The sequence below is a fragment of the Fibroporia radiculosa genome (genome assembly GCF_000313525.1).
Source record: "Fibroporia radiculosa TFFH 294 genomic supercontigs, scaffold4512, whole genome shotgun sequence".
NCBI lineage: Eukaryota > Fungi > Basidiomycota > Agaricomycetes > Polyporales > Fibroporiaceae > Fibroporia > Fibroporia radiculosa.
The window spans coordinates 33,134-50,467 of record NW_012133407.1 but is presented as its reverse complement, the minus strand read 5'-3'; the positions used below and the strand labels follow the sequence as shown (position 1 = coordinate 50,467).

Below are 17,334 nucleotides of genomic sequence, written 5' to 3'. Positions count from 1 at the left end.
TGCAAAGCTGGCGGCAGGCTGGCTGAGAGCCGTGACGTGACTATATGTGATGCGACGCGTCGGGGGGCCAGTCCCCGGGCTGCAGAGGTCCTGAACTCTATCAGCCCCGACGAGGAGCATGGCGACCTCGCACATAATTGAAGTGAGTATTGAGAAAAATATGACGCATTTATTGTTGGTTTCATTCCTAGATAGTATAGCAAGAGCAGTCGCGCGGCGTGCTATGGCGCGCCTCCCTGCAAGGGATCGCTCATCGAGCTAGGAGTGCTTAGATACGGCCAAACGACTTTCGGTCCATACGGAGAATCCGTGCGGTGGAGGCATTGGTGAGCGTACTCCTCCTAAATATCAATCAATGTGCTTCATAATTTGGGTGGCCACTGCAAGGGGGTGCGCAACGCCAGAGATACTGGGACAACTGGCGACTGTGAAGTTGGAACGCGTTCCTGGGTTCAAAAATTTGCGGTGAGTATTCGTCAGAATGCATTTGCTCAAAAACGCGCTTCTTAGGTTCTGATTGATGGTACAGTCCCGAAGACCAAGCCAAGATCCGTATCGCCGTCGGCCTTCGTCGTGTCGCTCCTGATGACATACCGGATACGGCTAAAGTGCAACTAACACAACCATCTGCTAGTTCTGCAATGTCTTCGGGGAGTCAAAATAAGCGCAAAGCTGTTACTCCCATGTCGACGCCAGTAAGCCCCAGAGGCCCCACTCCTTCCTCATCCAAAGGCTCTCGCCTGCTTTCACAGCTGGCAGCCTCCCAGAATAATGAGGAAGAGGAAAACGATGACGTCATAGAAATCGAGGACAACAAAGACGAGCTATATTGTATGCTAAGAACCAACGTGGTGGGGATCCAGTATTACAAAGGTGCGTAACCCGCCCGCGGTGTTGTGTCTGTGCCAACTTGCTTGTGCACCTGAGATAGGTTTGGTTGGACCTGGTGAAGAAGTCCGCTTGCTCAGGCAGCCGAATAATCAGTTCGACAGAAATGCAATCCAAGTACAAAATATTGGGTCTCAACAGGTTGGACATGTCCCGAGAAATGTTGCGACAAAGCTCGCGCCCCTCATTGACAAGAATATTGTTAGTGTCGAGGGCATCATGCACGAGGGAAATCGTGAGTGTCATCTCATACTTAGGTCACCGCAACAGCTTACCAGATATCAGTAACCGGTCGCGCTTACTCCCTTTCCATGTGAGCTTCTTGTGGTCAATGCCACAGCATACACCAGGTATCTGAGTTTATTGTATCTTGCATCTAGGACCGTCAAGATATATGGCGCATCTGACAAGAGATCTCAGCTTGAGCCGCTTCTCATTTGGGCGACTCCAGGCCAGCGAGGCTTTCCGCCCCGTGGACCCAACGCTCAAGTCCCTGGGGCGCCTCCATCTCGAGTTGTGCCACCGCGACCTCTACCGGCCTCTCAACATGGGGCGTCGACATCTACTGCTGCATACCCCCTAGCGAGCCAAACGCCAACCGGAATGTCTGCGGTACAAATTGCCGCTCGACAGGAAGCATTGCGCAAGCAGCAGGAAGCGATGCAGAAAGCACAGGATTTAAAACAGACTCTCAACAATTTGGAGAGGGTCGATGATGAGGGGCGACGGAGCTCTTTGCTGGACACCTTATGCTCTGTGGACGATGTCTTAGGTTTGCCATTGCATCCAAGTCCTCCAGGGAAACAAAGTGGGGAACTAAAGGTTGACTTGTTGAAGCATCAGGTACGTATCGGAATTGCGCGCTGCGTGATTTTGGTTGTTCAAATGGCCTACAGAGTCAAGCTTTGCAGTGGTGTATTGAGCACGAGTACCCTGTCTTGCCGAAGAAGGAGGATGAGAAGCCAGTACAGTTTTGGCAAATCCGGAAGGCTGGGGGCAAGGTATCTAAAATCATTTCCTTAAGTGCTCTGCTAACGACTATGGGGTTAGTCATTTTACTTCAATTGTTCGTGTCCGGTTTGTATCTCTTCAAGTGACCTTACTAACCGTCGTTGACTCAAGTGGCAACGAAGACACCTCAAGAAGTAGCTCCTACGCTTGGAAGAGGTGCACTATGTGCCGACAGCATGGGATTGGTAAGTAAATAAATTGTCTTTTTTTCGACTTTGTAGTTTATTGTACTTTACAGGGAAAGACTTTGACTATGCTCGCTTTGATTTTGTCAACAAAAGCAGATATCCCAGTGGATCACTCCAAATCTACACTCATAGGCAAGATGCATTCCTCTACTTTTGATAAGCAGCTGATGTCCTTGTGCAGTTGTACCACTTTCAGTTCTCTCCAATTGGGAGAAACAGATCGCGGATCATGTGCAAGAAGGCGCACTCACGTCCTGTGTTTACTACGGAGCTACACGATCGATGAGTCCAGAAGAATTGAAGAAGTATGACGTTATCATCACGACTTATCAAACCGTCACCAAAGAGCACGGTGATTCTTTTGTCACGAAGACTGAGGTTGAGGGCCCTAGCCAGAAGCGAAGCAAGAAGAGCGAGAATGGCTTGTTCGATGTCGCTTGGAAGGTTGGTGTATTGTCAGATGCCAACATTATCTCCGAACTGAAAGTTTGTCTTGTATAGAGAATAATCCTCGATGAAGGGCACAGTATTCGAAATTTACGAACGAAGATGGCAAAAGCTGTGTGTGCCCTAACTGCGCAACGCCGTTGGGTGCTATCAGGAACGCCGATTGTACGTCGACCTGCGCATTCGATATTGCGCCCCTCATTGACGGCGGATCTAGGTCAATTCTCCAAAGGTTAGTAAGCGGTATGCATGTAGATCTGAACACTGAGCAAATTATTTGTAGGATCTGGGCTCCATTCTTACATTCCTGAGAATCTGCCGGCCTCTGGACAACGAGGATTTCTTCAAGCGTATGTTGCTGCGCCCTTTGAAAGACGGCGACCCCAGCGGCGGAGAGTTGCTTAGGGTGTGTGCTGCGTCTCATGTTAATGCTATAACCGTATCTTACTTATAACAAGGCGTTGATGAGTCATGTCTGCATTCGTCGAACAAAGGAGGTAAGGGATTGTCGTTTTTGTCCAAACATCTGCTGAGCTGCTTGCAGATGCAAGACAGCGAAGGAAATCATCTAGTTCCGCTTCCACCGGTGCGTAATGCGCGAACTCTGAATGTTGCCTTCTAATCTTATGCATCAAGGTCGATATCACCGTCGTACCGGTGACACTAACAGACGAGGCAAGAGTATGTGTTTGGATCTACTATCACGATCATGTGTTAATGGAATTTCAGGAACTGTATGATACCGTTGAAGAAGTGGCCAAGCAACGAATTGATAATCTGGTTCAGCGTCATGGAGGCATACATGCAGCCGCAGTAAGCATGCGTCGGGCCCAGTGCCGGCGTCACATATTCATCTCGAACCCATAGGTACATTCCAATGTCCTGGCAATGTTGACTCGGATGCGGCAGTTGGCACTACATCCAGGCCTCGTTCCTGCGGATTACATAGAACAGCTCCGCAACGCGGATCGAGCTGAGAACGAGCCTGTTTCGTTACATATCACGCCGGAGGATAAAATACGACTTCAAGGTATTCTCGCCAAAGGTATCGAGGACAATGAAGAGTGTCCGATTTGTTTCGACATCATGGACAGTCCCAGGATAACTGGCTGTGCACACATGTTCTGCCTTAGTTGGTGCGAGCCCCAGTTTTAATATCCGTGTCCTTTCTCTGACTTACTGTCAGCATCTCTGAGGTGATCACACGCGATGCGAAATGTCCTATGGTATGCATGCATACGACTTGTTTTTGCCATTTTTGATATGATGTACCACAGGACCGTCGTCCACTGGGAATAGGCGACCTTGTAGAACCTCCTCCACCGACAGAGCTAACACAAGCACCTGTTCGTGATCAAGAAGACGAGGATGACAACGATCGGCTTCGATCTGGTTCTTCTGCTAAGATCGACCAGCTAGTTCATCTTCTGAAGCTCTCTCCTGACACCGAGAAATCACTTGTATTCTCTCAGTTCACATCCTTTTTGGATAAGGTGCGTACATCCCTAAAATACTTGATGAATGACATTGACCCCAACGGATTGTTATACAAAGATTGCGGAAACTTTGGAGAAAGAAAGGTCAGTTTAAAATGGTCGCACCTAAAAAAATGACCTCACCAAATATCTAGCATCCCGTACGTCCGCTTCGACGGGCAAATGTCTGCCCGGAGGCGTCAAGAGACTATCGCACGCTTCTCGGTGTCGTTAACGGGATCATCATCCGAGTTAGAGGAGGCACAGGAAGCATCTGTGCGTTCAACTCGTCGGCGTAATCGAACCAGCAGCGCTGTCATAGATGATGACGCCGTCGATGCTCGCGATGATCCTGACTTCGCCTTGCCCGCCTGCGATGATAGCGACTTTATCGATGACGGGCACGATACGGATGCCCAGAAGAAAACAAAGAGTAAAGGTAAAGGCCGGAAGAAAACACGAATTAGCACAGCCCCCCCTTCAGTCTCAAAGTACCTTGATGGTTCTGCATTTGGCAGCGAGGTCAATCCCAAAGTGATGCTCATCTCGCTCAAGGCAGGAGCTCTTGGTTTGAATTTGACAGTCGCTAATAATGTTTACTTGTGAGTTTGATTCCAATCGATCTGTTCGAGTTGTTCATCTACTTATTGTCTCAGGATGGATCCGTGAGTGTCTTCTGCTGTTTCCCTACGGTATTGCGCTGACTCTATATACCATTGGTAACAGCTGGTGGCAAGTACGTACCTACTGGCTTTATCTTTGTGGCATTTCAGCTGACTGCAACAACAGGAAGGTATTGAGTCTCAAGCCATAGACAGATGTAACCGGCACGTCGTGTCCGTCGTCTAGCCCTTTATGTATTTAACATGCGTTACAGCATTGGACAGACGAAACCCGTACACGTTTATCAACTCATTGCTGAAAACACTGTCGAGGCCAAAGTAAGTGAATCGATTCCACGGATTAATATTGGATGGTCATGATTGATGCATCACAGGTCATCGAGATCCAAGAGAAGAAGAAAAAGCTCATAGATCAGGTCATTTGTCTGTTCCGTGCAATCCGTTTGCGCGGCTCACTTGGTGTTAGGCTTTCTCTGGTATCAAAAGCAAGGAAACACAACGCCAGAAGCGAGAGGCAAGACTACAAGGTTTGTTGCTCCATTGCGTGGCATTAGCATGATATTGATGACGGCTCATGCGAATAGAGTTGATCGCATTGTTCGGTGATCGGCATGGGTCCGCGGGAGAGGAAGGTAGTGCGCGCAATGAAAGGCGTACGCTAGACGAATGGCGTGTGTGAGGGAGAAAGTGAGGTCTACCAAATAGTTCATCTCAATCAAGTATTTCTGTAATTGCTCTTGTTGTTGTATACGACTGCCAATCGCTATAGTTTGTTTTCGAGTAATCCGTCGCCTTCGTTCTTGATTGTAACCCACGAGCAAACCATACATACATCAGCTCTGGAATAACTATGATACATACATGTTGGGTATTGGCCTCTGATTCCTTGTTTATTCCCAATCACTCTCTTCCTCATCTTGCTCACTAGTTCTTTTCAAATCCCTCACAGCTGCCTCCTCCTGCTGCCCATCCTCCTCCTCCTCCTCCTCATCATCATCATCACCATCACCATCCTCCTCCTCCTCTTCATTGTCATCCTCCGCCTCGTCGTCCTCATTCTCTTCCTCCTCACTCTCACCCTCACTTTCATCCTCACTCTCATCCTTCTCCTTGGCGACTTCGCTTTCTCGGACGTCCGCCCCGCTTATACTGCTCGCTTGAGCAGACACAACATCATAGCTGTCCTCACTTTCGCGGGAGCTTATGAAGCCAGGTGTTGAGACGCGCGACGGTACTGCAGGATTGGCAGAGACGGATGCGGGAATTACTAGTGAGGCGACAGACGTTTCAGTGCTAGGGCGAGTGGATGGAAGAGTAGTTGCAGCGGGAGCCGCAGACTTCGTTAAAGCAGTAGGAGACGTTGCCTCATCGTCATCGTCTTCCCAACTGAAATCTTCCTCGTTTTCCACTGCACCTGAAAAGATTTTAGTGAACTCGGGTAAGAGAACAGTTCGTTTCATATACCTCGCAGCAATGCTCTTCTTCTTTCTTCCTCCCGCTCAACTTGGTTCACACGGAAGAAATACCGCGTCCAGAACGCTATAGCATCAAGCTCTGTCGGCACTTCAAGGGCATGCAACGTCAGAAAGAGAACGTAGACGTAACACTTGTTTTGAACTTACCTAGCGTCTCATAGAGTACTCTCATTTCTGGACGCTCATTCATCTCCCAGTCTACTCGCTTCTTCCAGACATCTCCTTCTATTCCACCCACGCCCTCGCCATCCACTTCTGTCGCGGCCCACTTATCGAACGCTTCCCCCTCGGCGGCAGGATCTGCGCGTAGTACCTGCGGGTCGTATCTCAACTGTGTAAGCAGCGCCTCCGCCCTCGTCGTCGCCGCACGGATACCATCCATCGATGGTCGCCTGGAATCCGGTCCTGAGCTCTGGGATCTCCTACCCTCCGTCTCCCGTTCCTTTCCCTTCGCACTTGGCGGCCCGGCCGTACTTTCCACGCCAAATGTCGGGATCATCCATACGTCTGTTCCGTCCCACATCACTCCCGCATTACTGCCACCGAAGCCGCCCTCCTCGGGGGGAACCACACGCACTGCGTCCTTGAGGAACTCGCCTGCCTCGCGAAACAGCTCCTCGCTACTTCCTTGCATGCGCTGGAAGAGCTCTTCGCCGCTTCCCTGCATGCGATGCAGGAAATCTTCGCTCGTGCCCTGCACGCGCTGCAGCTCTGTCGTAAGCGTACTGCGGAGTGTCGCGAAGTCGGGCGCGGAGAGCGAGATTCCGCGGGCATGCTTGATAGAATCTGGAAGCTTTTCCTGCACAGACGAGACGAGCTGTGGGGGAAGAGATGCTTGTAGACGGCCTAAGAGGGTTTGCGATTGGGGCAGCGCTTGTGATCCTGAGTCAGGGTTGGGTGTGGTAGAAATGTCCTCGGTGTCTGCTGGGGAGATGGAGCTTGCGCTGGCTGAAACCGATACGGATGGCGTAGTATCATTGTCTCTGTCTGTTTCCGAGGGTGCATCGTTCGTCGACCCTGCTGCGGGTGGCACAGAGCTGGAATCAGCGGTATATTTGCTGAGCTCCTTCTGCGCCTGCGATACGACCTCGCCTAGGTCTTTACGCGCAGCCTCGATTACGGACTGGCTCTACAGGATACGATATGTACCCAGCATGCTGAGCTGAGTAGTCGGGTAGGGTGAGGAGGCGTACCTGCTTCCGGAATCCGCCCCAAAAGCGGGAAAGCTGGCCGACGACCTGCGTGACCTCGTCGTTTAGACTGGTCTCGGACTGCTGGCCTGGCGGAGGGGTCGGTGTGCCTGCAATGTCATATGCGTCGAGAAAGTTCATCGTAGTCTGTTTAGTTCATGCGCGTGAGCCGCCGCCAGTAAAGCTGATAGTCTTCGAATGCACTCTAATGACACTTCAAACGACTACAAGCAGGAGTACTTAAGTCCACGTGAATGTGCGTATTATTTAAATAATGACGTAAACTATTCGGAAGGATTTTCGCGAGAAATTTTCTAGGCGCGAGTCATCGCTTGATCCAGGACGACTTGCCTCTTAGTATCGGCCACCTCGCAACATCCTGTGAGCGACCCCCGCTCGTACATGATCTTCACGCAGAACACTCGCGACGAGTACGTTCTCCCCTCGTTGCTACTAACCGTCTACTCACCGCGTCGTGTAACAGCTACCTCAGCGATCTCGTTTTCTCTCTCCTCAGCCATTAAATTCAGCCATGTTTTCTCGCAACCTCATCCGCGTTCCTCGTCTCTATCGGGGCCTTGCTACTCATGCCACTCTCCCCCAAAGCACATCGCTGCCAGCTGTACTACACCTAAAAACTGGCCAGTCTTTCACTGGTCGCTCGTTTGGTGCTCCTCGCAGCATCTATGGCGAGACTGTTTTCTCCACTTCTATTACCTCATGTGCGTAATGTTATTGGCCTCAACACGGTAATCCTCGCCTCATCTGACCTCATTAGATACCGAGTCAATGACAGACCCATCCTATCGTGGTCAAATCTTGGTTTTCACGACTCCCCTCATTGGAAATTACGGCGTGCCCCACAACACAACTGCTGTAGATACGCAAAATGTTGGCGTAGTGCTTGAATCCCCCTCCATCCAGTGTTCAGCGGTTGTCGTCGCTGATGTCGCTGAGCGCTTTTCGCACCATACCGCCGTCGAAAGCCTCGCGTCGTGGTGTGCGCGTTACAACGTTCCAGGTATTTCAGGTGTTGATACACGTGCCATCACCCGGCTATTACGCGACCAAGGCACGACTCTCGGCCGCCTGGCTGTCGGAACTGATGCTACCCTCTCGCCACCCAAAGCCGAGGAGTACTGGGATCCCACCACTGAGAACCTCGTTGCGCAAGCATCAACCAAAGTCCCGTATGACCTGAACCCCACCGGTGACGTGAAGATCGCTGTGCTCGACTTCGGCGCGAAGGCAAACATCTTGCGGTCCCTCGTCCGGCGGGGTGCGGCTGTGACGGTGCTCCCATGGGACTTCGACTTTAACGCCATTCGCGACCGCTACGATGGACTGTTCCTCTCAAATGGTCCCGGTGATCCGAACCACTGTACACCTGCAGCTATCAACTTGCGACGTACACTTGCAGAGTGGAACAAACCTGTCTTCGGAATCTGTATGGGCCACCAAGTAATCGGCATGGCGGCAGGACTCGACGCGTACCGTATGACATTTGGTAATCGGGGGCACAACCAGCCTGTTCTTGCGCTAGCGTCCTCGGGTTCCATCCGCGCTGGGCGGGTGTACGTCACGAGTCAAAATCACCAGTATGCGCTCCGGCTGCAAGATCCGTTCCCAGAAGGGTGGGAGCCGTTCTTTATCAATTGCAACGATTCGAGTGTGGAGGGCATCAAAAGCACTGCAGAGTCAGGACGCAGGGTCTGGGGCGTGCAGTTCCATCCTGAAAGCGCGGGTGGTCCGCTGGACACGATCGAGGTACGCGTGTTCCTTTGTCAAGATTGATGTTTTATGTCTAATGCATTGCATCATTGTAGATGTTCACAGATTTCCTAGCGGAGTGCCGTGCGCACAAGCTACAATTGGGCTTGCAGACTGGCGATGTGATGGGCGCAAAACAAGAGGTTCCAGCACTAGGAAAAGAAGCCCCTCGACCGATTGCCGCTGCTGCTTGATCGCTATGTGAATTTCAAGGTTTCTCCATTTTTGTGATTGTACTATAGTCATTGTTAGAATGTGATCAGCAAATTGTAAATATGAATGATTGGATATGGTCTGCATGCGTGCATGTCTGAAAGTCTCCATCTCCCGGGTTGGCTGCTGGCTGGCTTAAAGTTGCGTCGGATGTCCCGGGTCAGGTCGACGGTTTTTGAGCGCCTGTATTCGGGATTTACCGGTACTTCGTGAAAATTCCACAAAAGGAAGGTGCTATTCTTACCGCCCGTATGATAGTGTTACCGGACATTCAACCTCGTGCGACGGAAAGCTGGTGTACAATGTCCTCTGTATGCACGATATTATCCTTCCTCTCACGGCAAAGTATCAGGCTTTCGTCAGGATAGCATCACGGTACCAAATTATAGATTCACAAGAATCTCATGAATGATATGAAACAGCGTGCGTGCATGTGTGTAATATACAATGTGCGACAACAAACAGAATCATAAGTTACGTGCGTTAGAGAATTACTCTTGTCTATATGTCCAATGCTCCCATCCAGCAGATGTGGTCAGCGCTTCTTCGTGCGCGTCTTCGCGCTCACCTTTGCCCTCGGCTTCTTTGCCGCACGCGCGGGGCCCTCCACGATCTCAATCTCATCATCGTTGTCTGTGGCACTCGATGTTGCCTTGCGCTTTCCAGGCCTACCCGAGGGCAGCTCAAAGGTATCCACGTCTATGACTTCTGAGGATGTCGATGCAGACAGCCGACTCAGCGGATGCTGCTGTGCAGGGCTCTGACGAAGGGACGAGGTAGAACTGGGCCCAGACTGTGTCCGCCCAGACCGATTGGACGCTGCAGGGGACGCTCTAAGAGAGGACGACCGTCGGTCTGAAGTGCCAGGGCCTAGAGATTGGGGGTAGCCGGGGAGTTGGGATTCGTCCTCCAAACCTGCCTTTGCTTTCCCACCGACGTCACCGTCTAGCACCACCCGGGTCTCCCGCCAGTCCCGCATGAACACGCTCTCGCTCGAAAAGTTGTCTTGGAATGTACGCACGGCCTCTTCCACCATCGCATTGTCATTTCGGCTGAGGATCGCGTCGCCCGTCATGCGCGCACCAAAGAGCTCGAGTGCGAGGGACGCCGAATTGCGCACAACATGCCGATCTTCCGATTGTTCGTCACCTTTGACGTTTGTATCTCCGGAAGGAACGTCGCCCAGGTATTCAGTCCATTCCCATGGCCTATTTTGCACAGGCTGCAGGAGTGTGGTTGATCCAGATGCATCCCTAGACGCATATGCAAGATCGGCTACGGTCAGATTGAGAGCTACATAGGGCAGGAGAGCACGCATGCGTTTGCGATAGTCGGGTGGCATACCGGGGGGCAGTTGCGAAAGCTCGAGATCTGGATAATTTCGGAAAGGGTCAAACGTTGTTGCCTTCGGATCGGCGGGTGCTTCTGTCGCGTTCGTCAGTGTCGGCTGCTTCCAGTGGTGTTGACTATAACGCACCATCAAGTACATAGTAAAGCGTGTCGAGTAGCAGCGGGAAAGCGACGACGTCTAACCCGGAGCCTTCGCCATGAAGCTGCGGTCTATCAGTGAGAAAGGGGCTCGCATCTCTTACATATTCACGTACCAGTCCGAGTTGAGTGATTGTTTGACATAATTGCTCACTCACGACCTTCGTTTGCGCTGTCCATGCACCAGGGAAGCCAAGATCAAATTGGACAAGTCGAGACAGGAATATGGCGCAGTGCGAAGCGTGATGGATAGTGTCATCGTCTGAAGTCTGTTGTTTCTTGCTGGCAATCTCGTGCATGATCCGCTCGAGCCTAGAATTCAGCGCTGTTATGAACTGGTCCTGAACGCCGGAAATGAGGGTTGGTAGCGATGCATCCTCGCGAAACCGTTCCACAATTTTCGATAGCAAGCGAAGGACCTCGCCGGCGCTTGCCACAAATTCTGTGATGTCTTCTGTCTTCGATGGGGACCATGGTGCATTAAATAGCTCTGTCATACGCTGCAATCCGGCATTGGCGAACTATACTTTCATTAGATATGGAGATGGGTTAATTATGGAAATAACTAACCTTCCCGGCAATCTCTCTGCTGACTTCCGTCATCATCTCTGCAACGAAGTCTGCTTCCTCTGGGGTCTTACATTGTTGAAATACAAACGTCGTCAGCTTCTCCAATGTCATATTGGCAGCAGAGCGGGTAGTGTCGCGACATAGCCCCTCTCCCAACTGCTTCAGCGTCAGTCGGATCTCGATTGCCGTCGCGGCGAGCTTCCAGGGTGTAAGAAGAGAAGATACCGCTACGAACCCCGTATCCTCAACTATATGCATAGTGTTGGGTTATTAAACGACTTTGACATCATGATAGGCGACCTACCTAGCCCGGGATCACGAAGCATTAGACGAAGGGCGGTAACTAATGACTCGTGCATATCTTCCGCAATTGCTTGGGATTCGAGCAATTTCTCAAAAGCATATCGCACAGCGTCGAGGTCCCGATACACGCCTTGCCGAAAAACACTGAACTTGCAGATCGACTGACGCAGCGCCATGCACTCTAGCCGCAGAGTTTCCGGAAGCGAAGGATTGTGCTCAATCAAGACTAGTGCTGGTAAATTATGAACAACAGAGGTAAAGTGAGGCTCTCGAAACACATCTCGACGTCGAGTTTGCAGGCCTTGCGCTTCAAATATGTCCATAGGCGGCATGCCATTTCCGCATTCATCCCGTAGGAGAAGATGCTCGAATAGCGCATTCACCGCAGACAACATTGTCTCCAGCATTTCTCCCTGATCATTGGACGTTGCTTGCACACCCATCGTCCACGTAGGATATATTAAACCTTCTAGAATCGTGGTAGTGTTGAGTGCACCGCATATACACAGGTGGAGGAGGACAACAGTGGCGACATCCCAAGCTTCCACGTTGAGAGCTGCCACTTCATTCTTGCCGGCACCAAGAAACCACTCCAATACTTGCTTGTCGAATCCGTCTGGGAGGTGTTGGTCGATATGCCAGAGGAAGTTCGCATAGCGCAAAGCGCATGCCCGGCGCCCAGCGATATCGGATACCATAACAGGTATCTGGCGCAGACTAGCGATCGTGTTGTCCCAGACTTTCCAGGCCCAATCAGGCGCCGCCATGTATTTGTACCACAGACTTTTGGCCAGGTCAGACGGGGCATCCGGGTTCAGATCGGTCGCTAATAAAAGGATCTCGGGAAGAACGAGCGGGACAGCATCAGAACGCTGACTGGTAGGGTGCAATGCCTGTAAGACTGGACGTCAGAACATATGCATCGCCGCACCCAATGTCTGCACCTACATGGGAGTATGCAGATAGATCCCCTAGCATTTGTTCGCGCTGTTGGGGTTCCAAGTAGCGCCCGTTGTCAACCTCCGTCAGCAAAGACAGAAGCGCACGAGTCTGTATTCCGCGCGTCCTCCAAAATTGGTGGGCAGCAAATAGAGCACCTGCGATGGTCCTCAACATGTTCATGCACGCCCAGACTTCCATGTGCTGACGTAAAGTCTCGATGACGGCCTTTAACAGCTCGTGATTGGATGCATGCTCGAGTGTGTACAGAGTCAGCTGCCCAAACCACATCGTTAGCCGACATGCGCTGACGTGCAGTCAAATAGAACTCGCCTCCAGCATAGATCCGTAACATTTCGTACGGGCCATGAGCACTACAGCAAGAGTGAATGTCTTGAGAACATCATGGCTTCCGGCATCCTCGCCGCTGCCTCGACTGTCGATTATCAGCACGTAGCTTCCTGCTCGAAAATCATACTGCTTCACCTGGCGATATGCTTGCGAAGAATGGGCAGTAGCCACTGTTTCATTGTGCGAACTTGTTCGTAGCGCGGTGCTGTCAACAACGTGCTGCAACTTGCCCAGAACATGGTCTGTAGTGTCTCGCCGGACGATGGGACCCCTACAGAAGCTGTCAGCGAAGAAACCGAGCAGTAGGTGATGAAGACGAACCCCCAAACAGCTCTGGGAGCAGGGCGCGAATTTCTTTCCGAACCTCGCGTTCATTGTGATCTTCCGGTGTTTCGCGCGCTCGCACCCCATACAGTGTCACTCTTCGCTGCCTGATCAAGGACGAATCCGAACTATGAATGGCAATCCAGCGCAAAAAGTCCCGATGCCGAGAATGGACTTCCTGTGTACCGGCATTCAATGAGCACCGTACGGCTGTGATAGAAAGTTCAGGCAAAGCGCTCACCTGCCCAAACAAAAGGCCCAACTCCCCTCGTGCAATCAAACGCTGCACATAGCCTTGATAAGAAAACAAGCCGTGTTTCACAAGCTGCCCGAAGAGCAGCGCGACCGCAGGGAGGTTCTCCGGCTCCGCGGCATCGCTCGATGTGTCCAGCCAATCGAACACCTCATCCTGGATGTACTCGTCCGGCGATGCCGCCTCATGGCGGATCGCGCGCTCCCCTACTTTCTTGCGCCATTCCCGCAGCAAGCAGGCAGCCGCATACGGACGGTGGTCACCGTACTGCAGCGATGTGACACTCCACGTGAGCAGAATGTCTAGCTTCCGCGAGAACGTCGTTTGCGTCTCGGAGGACGTATCGAAGAACATGACCGTGTCCATGTCCGTCTTCCCTGACAGCGAATTGAGCAGCTGACAGAAGCCTCAGCATGGTGTCTCACAAAATAGAATTAGAAATCCCTGGGCGGGCGCACACCTTGATATCTGAGAGCGCCGAAGTAAGGCTGCCGACCACACGCGGAGGGAGATGCCGAAAAAGCATGGCTTCGTTCCGGCGCTTCACATCAGAGAAATGGTCCAAGTATGTTTGGCGCAGCGCTTGGACACACTGCTCGGACGCACTCTCCGAAGACGATGTGGCGAACGTCTCTGATAAGGTTTCCTCTAGAACGGCAGAATGCATCACCCAGATACGAGGGCTGACAAACGCGTCTGGCAGCGCGAGGAAGCATCTCTGCGTAATTCTGTGAGGTTAGATATGAACCGTGTGCCAAGATAACCAAGCGTACGGAAACAAGGTCCTTAATCGTTGCTTCAAGGTTCTGTAGATGTTCTTTGGCTGATGTCGTGCGGATCTAACGCGGACATTAATGAGTTTTCAATGCATCGATGGGACGCGCATCTGTACACACCTCCATCAGCTTATTCAGAGACGCCTCCACAAAGTGATGTGTAAGCGCCCGGCTGACGAGCATTCCATCGAGGTATTCGTCAGCGAGACGGGCGACGAAGCCCAGCTGCGCTAGATTACAACTGCCCATCTGCTGCACCAGCCATGTGAGGAACGCCCGGTTGTCAACCAAGCCCTCGGCATAGAACGTTCGGAGGAGCTCCAGGCTGCAGATGTGTGTGAACGAAATGCAAGAATAAGCCGGGGACGAGTGTGGCGCACCAGTAGGTGAAGCGCGAGATCCACCGCTCGCGAGAGTCGGTGTCAGCGAGTACGCTCTTGAACGTCTGTTTGATGTTCAGCCCAGGACGCGGCGCGGACGGGAGAGCGATCTCAGACAGCTGCTTCTTCATGTAGCTCGTCACCACATTCGCCCATTCGAGGCTGTACTGCGTCGGGTTGTATCCAGGTTTATTTCGCAGACCTGCCTGCGCAGTCACACCCATCAGATGGCAAAATCGCATGTGTGAATCGCGTCACCGACCGTCTCGTTCCCGCCAAAGACGCGCAGAAACCAGACCGCACGCGGGATCGCGACATTGTTCGTATGCAGCAGATCGAGGAGGTCGTGGCCCTTGGCGCCGTGTGGCACGTTCTTTCCCAGCTTGTACAGCGGGACGTCGGGATCTGCGAGGTCCGTGAACCAGGTCTTCCGCTTCGTGTCGTTCAGTGTGACCCGCGAGGGCATGCGAAAGGAACTGGGCCTGGGGAGATCCGTGAGTGGTAACCAGTCAGATACGGCACTGTTACTAGACGTACGGAATGGCTGGGACGCTCTCGGCGCGCCGCACAAAAATTTGCCTCATCAAGTCTTCGAGCTCGGAGATCGCATTGTTATGCAGCAGGCTATTCTTGATAGTATCTTGGGCACTGTATGTCTCTGCCTTTCATCCAAGTGAGATGCGCGGTCGAAGAACAAGAATAGATGCGCATACAGGCACTGAAAGATTGAGAATCAAGCCATTTTTCATATTAATCTCGGTCAGCGTCTCTTCCTCGTCGCCTGGCTTGGGTGGGTAGTACCCGGTGTAGCCTTTTGATAGGATTCAGCATAGAGTCCTGTAACAGAACGTATAAGCATATACCAAGGTCCGCCATCGAATGGGCCCTGGGCAGCCATTCCGGAGGATGGAGCTCGTAGATCGGAGGAGGTTCTTTCTCTTCTTTGGCCATTAGAAAAGTATCCTGTATGGGCTAGTTACACGTATCCAACAAGCCATCATATTCAATAGGACAGAAGTTGGTGAAAAGACGCCCCCATACCTTGCTGACACTCCCAGTTCCGCGATCGGCTTGCACTGCCTGTAAGGCACTACAAATGGCCAATTCAGAGATCAACACGTAAATTAGAGTCACTCGTTCAGTTCAAAGAAAGATAAACACTGAACGAATCTCACATCAACAACGTGCTTGTAGCTTTCAATCGCCTATTCGTGTCATTTTGAGACGACCACCTTGAACGAGTTATTGCCGCCGACATCAATAATTATAATATCGGGCGCCTAATATGACTCACGTGATATGGTGATATCTCGGCCAACCCCGAGCGACGCTCGGAACCGACTTTAATTTTTGTTTATATAATTTCACCGGGTTTGTTCAGTCCATCTCGAACAAATCCTTTCTGCGACCCGGGAAGTCTATGTGGACAAACTTCTACTACAATCTATATCAACATGTCCATGGACACGATTGTTCTCTGTACTATGCACAGCTCTTCTATAACCATTCTTGACCCCTCGGCCTTCGGTTTGGAAGTAATCACCGCTGGTGAGCCGTAAGTGTGCCTAGTGTAAGAATGTATCCACGCAAGCGCACTGCGGAGCACGCTAAAACTCTGAGCTTGACATCCACACGCACATCGACGGACACACAGCGACCACTCCTATGATAGGAACACGAGTAGACCACTCGGCGAGTCAGACCCGCCGGTGCAATCCGAATTCTCAGTGCTGATCGAGGACACCATAACCAGGCGCACCCCGTACAGACGCTGCAGCGCCATTTTGCTGTCTGTGGCAGGAGCCAGCAGTGCGCGCCCCGTTGGCGGTGTACTTCGACATGTGTCCCGACTCGAGTGCGGACGCGCACTGAGGCAGTAATTGACTGATCCGATACAGTACAGGCTCGCAAGGAGGAAGCGCGCGCCTGCGACCCCGCGCTCAGAAATGTACGGCGCATGCGTCATCCGCTTCTCGCCAGGATATCGCAGCTGCACGGAGCCAGAGGAAGATCGGACGACCGCGCGATGGTGCCGATGGGTCTTCGCAGTAGCGAACGGGCGATCGCATTACGGCGGTGTGGCTGTCGATGCACCGCTGCGCTCCCCGATCGGGGCAGACGGACGAGGTCGAGCTCAATAGCAACAGCCTGATGGCAAAACGCTGATATCCAACGACCTCGGCCGTCTCTACCCCACCCGTGATGAAATGCTCCGCCGCTCAGCGGTGATAGATATTGCCCCAGGGGAGCATGGACTGCGGGGGCGTGCGTGGGCGGAGATAGAAGACATGCAACAGCGCGAGAGCCGGGGACCACCGGTCGTCGAGCTTGCGGGGATCCACTGCCTGCGAATTTCAGTGTCGCCGTCTGCCATTGGTGGGACGAGCCCACTCGAGTCTGCAGACCCGGCGGCAAAGGGCGAGCATTACTGGGGTGATGCAGCGACGATCCCTCCCACGGAAGCTATTTCTGCGGTATCTGTGCGCGCGCTGCTGCCCCGCGTAAGCCGCTTGCGCTCATTGGGAGCATCGAGAGGCGATATCAGACGAATTAAATCCTCGGAGCAGCGGACGTCAGCTGCGACAGCGGTGCGCAAGACGATATCCGGATGGATAGCAGCATGACCAGGGCATATGAATGGTGCGGAAGATATCTTGTATGTAAAATTTG

General features: G+C 52.2%; 6 protein-coding genes across 6 annotated transcripts; 3 read left to right on the top strand and 3 right to left on the bottom strand.

Moving 5' to 3' along the window:
* Positions 1-118: 118 nt before the first annotated feature.
* On the top strand, positions 119-5,311 carry FIBRA_05448 (uncharacterized protein; the record flags this gene model as incomplete). The annotated part of the gene is made up of 30 exons (XM_012327213.1): positions 119-142; positions 196-326; positions 388-465; positions 530-873; positions 932-1,123; positions 1,174-1,201; positions 1,269-1,731; positions 1,785-1,889; positions 1,939-1,954; positions 2,011-2,088; positions 2,269-2,531; positions 2,589-2,699; positions 2,752-2,766; positions 2,818-2,940; positions 2,993-3,031; positions 3,079-3,120; positions 3,171-3,215; positions 3,264-3,347; positions 3,402-3,670; positions 3,721-3,760; positions 3,812-4,027; positions 4,089-4,114; positions 4,165-4,611; positions 4,666-4,674; positions 4,736-4,745; positions 4,799-4,845; positions 4,887-4,950; positions 5,007-5,048; positions 5,099-5,159; positions 5,217-5,311. 30 exons carry the CDS (start codon positions 119-121, stop codon positions 5,309-5,311), a joined length of 3,507 nt encoding a protein of 1,168 aa, XP_012182603.1.
* Positions 5,312-5,522: 211 nt separating this feature from the next.
* On the bottom strand, positions 5,523-7,438 carry FIBRA_05447 (uncharacterized protein; the record flags this gene model as incomplete). Its single annotated transcript, XM_012327212.1, has 4 exons — positions 5,523-6,046; positions 6,097-6,195; positions 6,255-7,236; positions 7,301-7,438. The coding sequence occupies 4 exons, from the start codon at positions 7,436-7,438 to the stop codon at positions 5,523-5,525; spliced, it is 1,743 nt and encodes a 580-aa protein (XP_012182602.1).
* Positions 7,439-7,829: 391 nt separating this feature from the next.
* FIBRA_05446 (uncharacterized protein) lies at positions 7,830-9,261 on the top strand (the record flags this gene model as incomplete). The annotated part of the gene is made up of 3 exons (XM_012327211.1): positions 7,830-8,019; positions 8,076-9,064; positions 9,124-9,261. The coding sequence occupies 3 exons, from the start codon at positions 7,830-7,832 to the stop codon at positions 9,259-9,261; spliced, it is 1,317 nt and encodes a 438-aa protein (XP_012182601.1).
* A 554-nt stretch (positions 9,262-9,815) lies between these two features.
* On the bottom strand, positions 9,816-12,871 carry FIBRA_05445 (uncharacterized protein; the record flags this gene model as incomplete). The annotated part of the gene is made up of 6 exons (XM_012327210.1): positions 9,816-10,705; positions 10,758-10,833; positions 10,885-11,289; positions 11,339-11,586; positions 11,643-12,534; positions 12,590-12,871. 6 exons carry the CDS (start codon positions 12,869-12,871, stop codon positions 9,816-9,818), a joined length of 2,793 nt encoding a protein of 930 aa, XP_012182600.1.
* Positions 12,872-12,898: 27 nt separating this feature from the next.
* Positions 12,899-15,615, bottom strand: FIBRA_05444 (uncharacterized protein; the record flags this gene model as incomplete). Its single annotated transcript, XM_012327209.1, has 12 exons — positions 12,899-13,016; positions 13,067-13,202; positions 13,253-13,433; positions 13,497-13,904; positions 13,969-14,226; positions 14,282-14,347; positions 14,405-14,609; positions 14,665-14,870; positions 14,927-15,146; positions 15,202-15,326; positions 15,378-15,475; positions 15,528-15,615. 12 exons carry the CDS (start codon positions 15,613-15,615, stop codon positions 12,899-12,901), a joined length of 2,109 nt encoding a protein of 702 aa, XP_012182599.1.
* Positions 15,616-16,871: 1,256 nt separating this feature from the next.
* FIBRA_05443 (uncharacterized protein) lies at positions 16,872-17,288 on the top strand (the record flags this gene model as incomplete). The annotated part of the gene is made up of 1 exon (XM_012327208.1): positions 16,872-17,288. One exon carries the CDS (start codon positions 16,872-16,874, stop codon positions 17,286-17,288), a length of 417 nt encoding a protein of 138 aa, XP_012182598.1.
* Positions 17,289-17,334: the final 46 nt, after the last annotated feature.